This window comes from Sus scrofa, chromosome 11 (assembly GCF_000003025.6).
Source record: "Sus scrofa isolate TJ Tabasco breed Duroc chromosome 11, Sscrofa11.1, whole genome shotgun sequence".
In the NCBI taxonomy this organism is placed as follows: Eukaryota; Metazoa; Chordata; class Mammalia; order Artiodactyla; family Suidae; genus Sus; species Sus scrofa.
The window spans coordinates 18582275-18594816 of NC_010453.5; the positions used below are offsets into that span (position 1 = coordinate 18582275).

The following is a 12542-nucleotide window of genomic DNA, read 5'->3' on the forward strand; positions in this document are numbered from 1 at the left end:
CTGAGTCACGATGGGAACTCCTAGGAAGATTTTCTTTTTAGAGAAAATGAAGCAACTGGATCCAAAGCCTTTTGGACAGGACTTGCAGGTCAGTTTCACAATACTCTAATTTTCAAGAAAATGCTTTTAATTCATTAAAACAGAAAACTTTTGCAGTTCCCGTCATGGCTCAGTGGAAACGAATCTGACTAGTATCATGAGGATGCAGGTTTGATCCCTGACCTCGATCAGTGGGTTAAGGATCTGGTATTGCCGTGAGCTTTGGTGTAGGTCACAGATGCAGCTTGGATACTGTGTTGCTGTGGCTGTGGCATAGGCCAGCAGCTACAGCTCCAATTCGACCCTAGCCTGGGAACCTCCATATGCCACTGGTGCAGCCCTAAAAAGGCAAAATAACCCTTTAATTGTTTTAAATCCCACTTGAAAAATATTAACAATTACTAATGCTTCAAGAAATACTCTTGAATTCATTAAAAAAAAGTCACTCCTATTAAAAAAAATACTTTTCTGGAACATTACAAATGTCTCATATATAAGCAATGGCTCTATATATGGGTCTCTAATAAGTGAAATGATTGCCAAACTTTTCTGAAATAAGTAGCTATTAGAATTTGTGCTTAAATAATAAAGGATATCTATGGTTTGTCCTGATACACATAATTTATGGTGCAGCAAATTAAGTCTACAATTTTTTTTATGTGTTAAGTAGGGTTAGAGCACCACCCTAAAATTTACCTTTATAAAATTTTCTGCAATGTTTTCATATATTTGTTTTTCCAAAGCTAAATAGCAAGCAGACAATAAATATTCACTGAATTCTAACTAAAAGCTAAGTACTATTTTAGAATAATCTGGTTACTATAAAGTTAACCACCTGGGTTAAACCTTTATGGATACATTTCAATATCTGAGGTGGCATCTAGTGATCTCATCTCATTTGACAAAACTTGGAAAAAAAAAATCTGTAAGTATTACCGCACTCTGTCCTCCATCACTAATGCAGTAAACTCGAAAACGATAGAAAGAGCCTGGATTCAGTCGATCGCAAAGATGTTCCCTAGTAGCTCCACTGTATATCATATCCCATTTGTTTCCTGTAAGGTGGAGAATTATGTTCAATCAGCTACAAGGTAATGTTTAACATTTTGGTATCATGGACACGGCAGGTATCCTAGCTTCACTAAATAAGTGTTTATGTAATTTGTCAGAAACAACTGAAGCTCATTTTGAGTTTCCTGGAAATGATTTAATTTTCTTTATGTGTGCAGCTTCCTAGACAAATTTGCATGGCTTTGTTGAAAGTGAAATAGCTCTGTAACTGTACAGATTTTTGCTTAGATTGATAATATGCTTTTAATTAGGCATCTTAAAATGTGTTTACTGGTCCAGTAATAACATTATAATATGCAAAGAATAGACAGAACCAATACCATGGGAAGTTTAGTCTTAATTAAAAGACATCCTTATTTTTTGCAAGGAAATAGGCTATTTGATAGAAATACTGTTAAATGTGTGTTTCCAGAATAAAATTCACTCGGCATAGAATTTATTACTAAAATTAATGTAACAGTAAGTTAACTTACTATAATGTAAGTTAAATTTTAGAAGATGATTTTTCTCTGATGCTTCTGGGTATATATCTAATTGAGAAAACTAAGCTTTAAAAGACTTCAGGTATAACAGAATTGAGCAATACAAACAAATGAGGAAAAAAATTAGAAAATGCAAATGTAATAATTAGGTAAACAGCAGTCAAATTTCAATCAGTGTATTTCTGGAGATAACAAAGGAGATCATAATAGGTCAAATATTAACTGCTACAAACAAAGGAAAAAATCAAAAGGGAAGAAAAGAGATCATATAAAATTTAAAAATGTGAAGAGTAGAGGTGGACTGACTGGTATATATCTATCAATTTTTAATAGTTATTCTTACCATTAGAACCTTCTGCCATCTCTACCACATATTTAGTGATGGCTGCCCCTCCATTGTCTTTTGGTGGGTCTATCCAAAGAAGCAAAAGTGCTATTAGGCAGAGTATATACAATTAAAAAACGATGTGAACTCGTAAATAAAAAGAATACCAAACCCAGGCTTGCTTTAAAAGAAAAAAGAATTACCTACAATGGCTTTTTAAAAATTAATTTCAGCATCTCATTTAGTCTTTTGGTTTTGCTTAAGGTAGTATATAAGCAGATGCTCAACATATGTTTTAAATGAACAAGTGATTTTAATTTCTCTTGAAAGCTAGGATGAACTGGAAGACTTGAGCTATAAGTTCAATAACCTTTCATTTTACACAGTGCTGCCTCTGCTCAAAGGTCTATGGTGGATCCCAGTTCTTCCTGCATCAAATCTGAACTTGTGTGTGAGTACAAAGCTTTCTACCAAAAAACCCTCTTAAACAATGAATGAGTCTCACATTTCTTATTGAACTTAAAGTTAACAAACTTCAAGTATCTTAAAAAATTATCTAAATATTCAAATCACTTTAATGAAATATAAAAGTAATGATTACAAATATGTATATCATCTTACCCCAAGTTATTTTAAAACTATGTGAATGTATTTTTCCTTTAACCGAGGGCTTAACAGGTACTCCTGGCTTATCAGGGCATGTAGTAAATTCTACTACTTCACTTGGATTACTTTTACCTTCTGAGTTGTAAGCAATAACCTATGGTGAGAACATAAAGACATAAAAATAATTAACATTTGGTACGTAATGATACTGGCTTAATGAACAAACTCAGTTAAATGATTCATGTGAGAATTGTCTTCAGAAGAGACTCAGCATAAAAAAAAGGCGGGGGAGTTCCCGTCGTGGCTCAGCAGTAATGAACCTGACTAGAATCCATGAGGATGCAAGTTTGATCTCTGGCCTCGATCTGTGGGTTAAAGATATGGTGCTGTTGTGAGCTGTGGTATAGGTTGCAGATGTGGCTCAGATCCCACATTGCTGTGGCTGGGGTGTAGGTAGGCAGCTGCAGCTCCAATATGACCCCTAGCCTGGGAACTTCCATATGCCTCAGGTGTGGCCCTAAAAAGACAAACAAACAAATAAATAAATATAAAAAAGGGACCTGACATATATCAACAAAATTCAGGTATAATCTTCTTTATATAGTCAATCTTAGGAATACAAGTGTAAGTCTAACATTCTGATACTAAATAAGAGTCATCACAGGAGTTCCCGTCGTGGCGCAGTGGTAACGAATCCGACTAGGAACCATGAGGTTGCGGGTTCGGTCCCTGCCCTTGCTCAGTGGGTTGATGATCCAGCGTTGCTGTGAGCTGTGGTGTAGGTTGCAGACGCGGCTTGGATCCTGCGTTGCTGTGGCTCTGGCATAGGCCGGTGGCTACAGCTCCGATTCAACCCCTAGCCTGGGAACCTCCATATGCCGCGGGAGCGGCCCAAGAAATAGCAACAACAACAACAACAAAGACAGAAAAAAAAAAAAAAAAAAAAGAGTCATCACAGAACAAGCTATAATTTGGTGATATCTGATAGGCTCTTAGGCTTGCTTTAACTTGTTCTTTTAATATTCTTCACTGGTTTAAAAAAATGTCCAAAAGATCTCCGAATTTCCTCTCTTCAAAAGATAAAGGTTAGGAAGAGTTCCCTGGTGGCTTAGTGGGTTAAGGATCTGGTGTCACTGCTGTGGCATGAAGTTGATCCCTGGCCCAGAAACTTCTGCATACCATGGGTGGTGCCAAAGGTTAATTCCTTTTCTTTTTTTTTGGACTGCTCCTATAGCGTACAGAAGTTCCTGGGGCAGCACAGGAGCCACAACCCGAGCCACAGCAGTGACAGTGTTGAGTTCTTAACTGCTAGGCCACCAGGGAACTCCAGTTCTTCTTCCTTTTGAATGTACTTAATGACTTGCTTCTAACAAACAGAATGTAACAAAAGTGATGGTGTGTGTAGCTTCTGTATGGAGAAGCCCATGTAATGAGGAACTGAAACCTCTCACCAAGAGACAGCAAGGAACTGAGGGCTCCTGGCAATAACCACTTGAATGAACTTGGAAGCACATCCTCTAGCCACCACCTTCGGACGATTGTGGTCCCAGCTGACATCTTGATTACAACTTCCTAGAAACCCTATCAGAACCATCCACCCAAGCTGGTCCTGAATTCCTGACCCACAGAAAATGTGAGATAATGTTCATTTTTTTAAAGCTACTAAGTTGTACAGCAATAGATTAATATAATTCACATCTAGGTATTATATCTGACTTTAGAAGTTTAATTATATTTATATTTTAACCTATCTCTTCTACTGAACTCAAAGGTCCTCAAATCCAGTATCATAGGTGATATGATTTTCTCTTCTCCAAACTTGTTTCATCTCTGTTCTTCCCCATCAGTAAAAAGTACCACTACCATCCACCCAGTTACTAAAATCAAAACAGTAGGAAGATCTTTGGTCCTTTCTCTAAACCTATATATCAAATCTATTAGTAAATCCTAGCAACTCTACCTCTATGTCTCTGTTTTCTACCACCACCACCTTAGTCAAAGCTTCCTTTATCCTATATTTGCTGAAAATGACTATAACATACTACTAATCAGTTTCCCAGATGCCATTCCTTTCAACCCGATCTATTCTCTACATGGCAGCCAGAGAGACTTATCACTTCTCAGCTTAGAACCTCCAATGGCTTCTCATCTTACCCAGAATAAAACCTAAATTCTTATCATGGCCTCTAAAGCCCTATGGATTCTACCTGTAACTACCTCCAGTTGAAAGGTTTAGGCCTTTTCTCTTACCAGGTAGCTCCCCTGCCTGGAATGTTCTTCTTGATTTTTTTTGGTCTTTTCTAGGGCTGCACCCGAGGCATATAGAGGTTCCCAGGCTAGGGGTCTGATCGGAGCTATAGCTGCCGGCCTACGCCACAGCCACAGCAACGCCAGATCAGAGCCGAGTTTGCGACCACACCATAGCTCACGGCAATGCCAGATCCTTAACCCACTGAGTGAGACCAGATATCGAACCCGAAACCTCATTGTCCCTAGTTGGATTCGTTAATCACTGAGCCGTAACAGGAACTCCCGTCTTCTTCTTCTTCTTTTTTTTTTTAGGGCCACAGCCGAGACATATGGAGGTTCCTAGGCTAGGGGTCTAATCAGAGCTGTAGCCGCCGGTCTACACCACACCCACAGGCATGCCCGATCTGAGCCGTGTCTGTGACCTACACCACAGCTCACAGCAATGCCAGATCCTTAACCCACTGAACGAGGCCAGGGATTGAACCCGCAACCTCATGGTTCCTAGTCGGATTTGTTTCCGCTGCGCCATGACAGGAACGCCCTTTTTGATCTTGACATACCTCCTTGCTGATACTCAGATCTGTTTAGATGTCTTTTCCAAGAAGACTTCCTTGAATACCCATTCTGTCAACTCATTCTATTTTAGTTAACTTGCATAACACTTACCACTTTATAGTATTTGCTTGTTTATTGTCTATTCCTTCCACTAGAATAGCTGTTCTGATCATACTGAATCCTTATTGTTTAGAACAATGCTTATCATAGAATAGGTATTCAATAATTGGTTGAATGAAGGAGCCATAGATGGGGACCACTATGACACTATAGATGAGGATCTAAATAAATCTATTACCCCAAATAGGTCATGCAATCCATGAGAACTAAGTAAAATTTAGTCCAATTGTTGAATTTTGCTCAGGCTACGTCAGTCCTCCCATATATTCAGATTTTCAAGCTTTCTCACTCTGCTGCTTTATAAATTAGACTACAAAGGGGATCAAAACACTTCTCGACATGGTGCACAGTGTTTACTTAAACCTTATAACTAGAGGAACTTTTTTAAAAAACTGCGGTATTGTTGATATCTAAGTTACAGGTATACAATATAATGGTTCACAGTTTTCTTTTTTTTCTTTATAGGGCCACATCCACGGCATAGGAAGTTCCCTGGCTAGGGGCTGAATCAGAGCTGCAGCTGCCAGTGTACACCAAAGCAACAGCCAAGCCAGATCGGAGCCACATCTGCGACCTACACCACAGCTCACAGCAATGCCGGATCTTTAACCCACTGAGTGAGGCCAGGGATTGAACCTGTATCCTCATGGAGCCACTTAGTCACAATAGGAACTCCTGAGTCACAATTTTTAAAGGTTCTACTCCATTTATAGTTATGACAAAGTATTTGCTATATTCCCCATATTATACAATATATATCTGTAGCTTATTTTATACCTATTAGCTTGTACCTGTTAGTCTCCTATATTGCCCCTGCCCCCTTCCCTCTCCCCTAGACGAAGCTATTATTATTATTTTTGGCCATGCCTGTGGAAGTTCCCAGGCCAGGGATCAAACCCAAGCCACAGCAGTGACCCAAGCTGCTGCAGTGACAACACTGGATCCTTAGCCAGGGAGTTCCCATTGTGGCTCAGTGGAAACAAATCTGACTAGTATCCATGAGGATGTGGGTTTGATTCCTGGCCTTGCTCAGTGATCAAGGATCTGATGTTGCTATGAGCTGTGGTGTAGGTCACAGATGTGGCTGAGATCCTACATTGCTGTGGCTGTGACATAGGCCAGCAGCTGTAGCTTCGATACAACCCCTAGCCTGAGAACCTCCCTATGTTGCTGGTTCAGCTCTAAAAAAAGCAAAAAAAAAAAAAAAAAAAAAAAAAGGCAATCCAATAACATAAAAGGAAAACTGGAATAAATGTACACAATTCTTAAGGTATTTAAAAAATCCCGCAACATAAAAACTGTATTTTACAATTACAATGGGAGTCCCTGTTGTGGTTCACCAGGTTAAGAACCAGACACAGTGTCCCTGAGGATGTGTGTAAGATCTGGCATTGCCACAAGCTGCAGCATATGTTGCAGATGCTACTTGGATCTGGTGTTGCTATGTCTGTGGCTATGGTGTAGGCTGGCAGCTGCAGCTCCAATTTGACTCCTTCGGGGGAACTTCCATATGCCATGGGTGTGGCCAGAAAAATAAAAAGGAAATTAAAATGACCCAGTGTTATCAGAAGTTTTTAAAAAAACGAAGCTAATATATAAAACAAAGCATAATATATATTATGTACTACATAATCAAATTTCCTATTATCATTAAAATTTTCTTTCTTAGGTTATTGAAGAGTAATACAATTTATCTTGGCTTTTTTTTGGGTGGGGGAGGCTGTACCTGTGGCATGTGGAAGTTCCCAGCTCAGGAACTGAACCTGTGCCACAGCAGCCACCCAAGTTGCTGCAGTGACAATGCCAGATTCTTAACCTGTTGTCCCACAAGAGACCTATCTTTGCTTTTTAATTGTGAAAACAATTTACAATGGCTTCTATGATTTATTTATAATTATTTGATTAAACAATACTGGTAGGAAAATTCAAATGCTAAAACTTATCAACTAATAAGCATCCTGTTACATTTTTGGGAAAACTTTGGTACAGAAATGTAGGTTGGCTTATATTAACTGTATATTAGCTAATTCAAGTACTGTCTGCCGAGAAATAGCAATGTTTATCACTGGCCAAGTCAGAGCTAAAATATATCCTAGAATGGATGCTATACTAGGAAAGATACAGACTTTCAGAGTTCTCCATAGGAGAATAATTTTCAGAGCTTGCTACTGCTTCAAGTGAGCAAGAATTTTATGTATTAGTTTCATATATTAGCCTCAAGCAAGCAAAAATGACATGTAGAGTATCTCCACTTTTCCTGAAATATTTCCGTTCAAAGGCCAACAAGTGGGCTAAGAGGCAGGTATGTGTGCTGGGGGATGAAGGTGGCTTGGGTGGAGGCAGCAGCATTTGCCTAGTAGAAACTCAAGCACCCTGAATAGGACTTTAACGAAGGAGGGAAAGAGGAGGAGTTTCATCCAATAAATAACTATTTTGAACATAAAGGGGGCAAAGTTTCTCACTGACGATAAAGGGAGTTAAAAATAAAGGGAGAAAATTAGAATTAACCTGTGGAAATGGATTAAATGGAAGTATTTGGTACAAACTCGTGATTTAAAATTATATACAAAGGAGTTCCCACAGTGGCTCAGTGGTAAGGAACCTGAGTAGTATCCATGAGGACTCAGGTTTGTGGGTTAAGGATCCAGTGTTGCTGTTGAGCCATAGTATAGGTCCCAAACGCCCTTGGTTTGGATCCGGACTTGCTGTTGCTGTGGTGTCGGCTGGCAGCTACTGCTCTGATTCGACTCCTAGCCCGGGAACTTCTATATGTCACAGGTGCAGCCTAAAAAAAAAAAAAAAGCCATAAAATTATATATGAATATAAAAGTGTTTGTGCATGTAAATTGTGTGTGTCTATACATACAAAACATACACACATCCCCATCCATCCCTCCATCTAGTTCTTTGCTTTGTCCACTGAGAGCATGCCCGGGAATAGCAAAACCTTTATAGTATTAAGTATACTTACTACCTAGATCCTGACTTCTAAATACCATTGTCTACTTAAAGTATCCACGTGCTTTAAGAAATGGCCAATTCCAAGGTTGAAGAAGAGAAAGTATAAGATGAGAAAAGAATATCATATGCCAGAAAGGGCGGGCTCTAATATCATATGATACGGCGTGGGGTGGGGTGGGGGCAATGTAATAGCAAGAAGCCAGCTTAACTGAGGCTCCCAAAACTGAGACAATTTGAAACTCATAACTGATAACCACAGCAACAAAATATAACCCATTCAGTGAAAAGGAATCCATGAGTTCATACTGGTATAAATAAATGAGAAGAGAAAGCTTTCCTTATAGTATAATGCCATCTAATAAATGTAGAAAAAATAATAAAACTTAATGGTTGCCCAAGTGGTGATTTTTTTCTTTTTTCTTTTCTTTTTTGGCTCCCTGCAGATATGGAGTTCCTGGGCCAGGGATCCCATCTGAGCCAAAATTGCAACCTCTGCTGCAGCTGTGTCAACATCAGATCCTTTAACCCACTGTGCTGGGTCAGGGGATCGAACCTGCATGCTGGTGCTACAGAGACATCACCTATTCTGTTGTGCCACAGTGGGAACTCCAAGTGTTGATTTTTTTTTTTTAATCCTACTAATAATTGATTCAGGCAAGAATTAACTGTAGGTGTTAAAACTAGTGGGTGAAAGTTTGATGAGGAACAAGATGTTTACATAGCATTTATAAGATTATTACAAAAGGAATAAGAACAACTTTACAGTGAAGAAACATGGTAGGTATCACCATCAAGTTGACTACTAGTATCTGGACAAGTGAAACTTCACCACTTGATAGAGGATTAAAATATCATTACTTATTTCTGATATACCTGCCAAAAAAGCATATTCTATGTTCAATGACATCCACATTTTAAAAGATTTTAAAAGTTCACGTTTTGCAAATAAGAGTCCTGTAAAACATTAAGGCTGTTTTGAATTTAAATACATAGAGTTTGAGAAACATTATTATAGTAAGAAAGTAAAATAATAAAGCTCTTTAGCAAAAGCCAAATATTGGGAGCTCCCATTGTGGCTAAGCAGAAATGAATCTGACTGGTGTCCATGAGGATATGGGTTCGATCCATGGCTTTGCTTAGTGGGTTAAGGATCCAGCATTGCCCTGAACTGTGATGTAGGTCGCAGACATGGCTCATATCCCGCGTTGCTGTGGCTCTGGTGTAGGCCCGCAGCTGTAGCTCTGATTAGACCCCTAGCCTGGGAACCTCCATGTACAACAGGTATGGCCCTAAAAAGCAAAAAAAAAATAAAAAAAAAAAATAAAAAAGAGCAAAAGCCAAATATTTAAGATTTAAAACCAACGGAGTGAGGCATGTACTTGGCTTTAAAACAGGAACAATAAGAACAAACAAATCTTTCCAGGACTTTCAAAGCTTACCTTAAATTTATACTTTGTACTACGTCGGAGATTTTTCACTGTGTAAGCAAGGTCTTCTCCATCATATTTAGGCTTAAAACCATATCCCTGGAAAGGGAAAAATAAATCTTCATTAGATGTCTAATAGAAATATGGGGAACAAGGAATATGTGAAAAAACGCAGGTCGTCTTCATCTTCTTCTATGTGATTAATGTTTGGTTGAGTGTAATCTTCACCTTGATGCTTCTATCTTGAGTAGATGGATTCAGATGTGCTACTGGACACTTTGTATAAGGATGAAGAAGACCACTAATTCTCAGTCAATACAGTATCCAAGGGAGTTCCCGTTGTGGCTCAGTGGTCACGAACCTGACTAGTATCCATGAGGATGCCGGTTCAATCCCTGGCCTTGCTCAATGGGTTAAGGATCTGGTGTTGCTGTGAGCTGTGGTGTAGGTAGCAGATGTGGCTGAGATCCCACATTGCTATAATTGTGGCGTAGGCCAGCAGCGGTAGCTCTGATTTTGACTTCTAGCCTGGGAACTTCCATATGCTGAGGGTGTGGCCCTAAAAAGACCAACAACAACAAAAAACGCACACACAAAAACCCACATTAGCCAAGAGATCTCTGTGTTGAGGGAAAGTCAGAGACAGTGGTAACTTCACCATCAGTAAGCTTATCCCTATAACTAATAGGAATTTCCCAGACAGATATTGCAAGATCTAAACAGAACCATAATTATTTAACATATTCAACTTCCCTTGAACACATAGTTGTGTCTAGGTGAAGAGATGAATGGCTGGTTGTACTGGTAGGCTGGGATGTCACTTAGGTTTGACACTGTTATTTATAGCCCCAGGGATAATGCTTCACTACTTTCCCAATATTACTTTTAAAATTAAAAAAAACCTGAGATATGTAATTCACAAACCATAAAATTCTCATTTTAAAGTATAAAATTCAATGATTTATAGTATATTTACAAGCTTGTGCAACCAACATTTAATTCCTAATTTCAGAATAAAGCCTGTATTTTACTTTTTGGTCAGCAGTCACTTCCTCTTTTCTCATACACTAATATACTTTCTGTCTCTATGGATTTGCCTATATCCATATAAGTGGAATCACATAATATGTAGTCTTTTGTGACTGGGTTCTTCTTCTTCTTCTTCTGTTTCATGGCTGCACTCATGGCACATGGAAGTACCTGGGCAAGGGACTGAATCTGAGCTGCAGCTGAGACCTACGCCACAGCTGAGGCAATGATGGATCCTTGAACCCACTGTGCCAGGCTGGGGATCCAACCCGCACCTCTGCAGTGACTCAAGGTGCTGCAGTCAGGTTCTTAACCCACTGCACCATGGTGGGAACTCCTGTGACTGGATTCTTTTATTTAGCATAATGTTTTCAAGGCTCATTCATGTTGTGACATATATCAGTGCTCCATTCCTTTATGTGGCTGAATGATATTCTAACTGCATGAATTAATTATATTTTGTTTATTTATTCATCAGTTGATGGGTATTTCAGTTCTTACTTTTTGACTATCATGATTAATAATGCAATGAACATTTATATACAGGTTTTTGTACAAAGCATGCCTTTTCAGTTCTTCTGGGCACACAGTTAGGATGGACCAATGCTATTTTTGATTCATTGCTTCAAAGTAACTCTGAAAAGCTATGGAACTATATATAATGGACAGAAGACAGCCTAATGCTTGTTCAGCTCAGTTCTAGCTCACAAGAGATCAGCCACTGGTAACTAGATTGACGCTGCACTGTATAGTCTCATGTGAGGCTCCTCCCATTTTCTGTGGCACTTGAGGAAGCAGGGTATGAACACAGTTGAAGAAGGCAGACATACTATTTTGTTATTTCTTGGAGCTGCTTAGTCTAAGGCTGTGGTGAGCCCTCCCTTTCTTTATTTTCCCAAAAAAGGCCAAATTTAAAATATAGTCTATGTTGTTCTCAGGCACAAAATGCCTACAAAACACATAAAAACCAAAACCCCCTCCTACACATTGAGAAGACAGAAGACCAAGTTCTCCCTCGCTTCTAATCTCTCCCAAACAGTAACCAAAGGACCTGGGGAAGGAATTAATTATTGTGGCAGTATTTACTGTATCAAGATTAATGTCATAGTGAAATATGTTTTAAATACCCTATTTAAAATACATGTTCATACTCACTGAAGTTTCTTCCTCCATCTCTAAAATGTAAGAAATTCCTTCATCTGATGGTGTTCCTGAGGGTTTACTCCATTGTAAGGATAACCAAGTAACTCCAGCTTTAGTTAAGACAGGACTCGCTGGCATAGAAGGGGCACAGCCTGAAGTGTAATATAAGACTTCTTCACTAAAACCACTGTTGAAACAAATGGTTTTTAAGAAGGAATGAAAAAAAGTTATTTTTTTAATAGCCAATGAACTCATTTTGATAAGTGACATTTTTGGGGAAAATGACAATTTTTGATAACTAATTATAATCCAAATAATGTATCTTGGATTTATTACTATCTTTATGGTAACCAGGTCAGATACCTGGAAATGAATTAGAATTCTTTTAAAACTGCAGTTTATGTAATTAACAAATTCTCTTGCTGCTTTTGCTGGGCTAGTAACACATCTTATTTTTTTTCCCTCCCCTTTTTTGGATGCACTTGAGGCGTTCCTGAGCCAGGGACAGAATCTGAGCTGGAGCTGAGACCTATG

General features: G+C 38.8%; 1 protein-coding gene across 6 annotated transcripts in view; it reads right to left on the minus strand.

Moving 5' to 3' along the window:
* Positions 1-12542, minus strand: part of FNDC3A (fibronectin type III domain containing 3A) — a 193463-nt gene that overhangs the window by 17995 nt on the left and 162926 nt on the right. For all 6 annotated transcript variants that reach the window (XM_021065326.1, XM_021065330.1, XM_021065327.1 and 3 more), the window contains 5 exons: positions 12021-12195; positions 9849-9935; positions 2539-2677; positions 1936-2004; positions 976-1094 (listed from right to left, as the gene is read on the minus strand). In XM_021065326.1, the coding sequence (XP_020920985.1) occupies positions 976-1094; positions 1936-2004; positions 2539-2677; positions 9849-9935; positions 12021-12195 (589 nt within the window). The remainder of the gene's footprint in view (positions 1-975; positions 1095-1935; positions 2005-2538; positions 2678-9848; positions 9936-12020; positions 12196-12542) is intronic.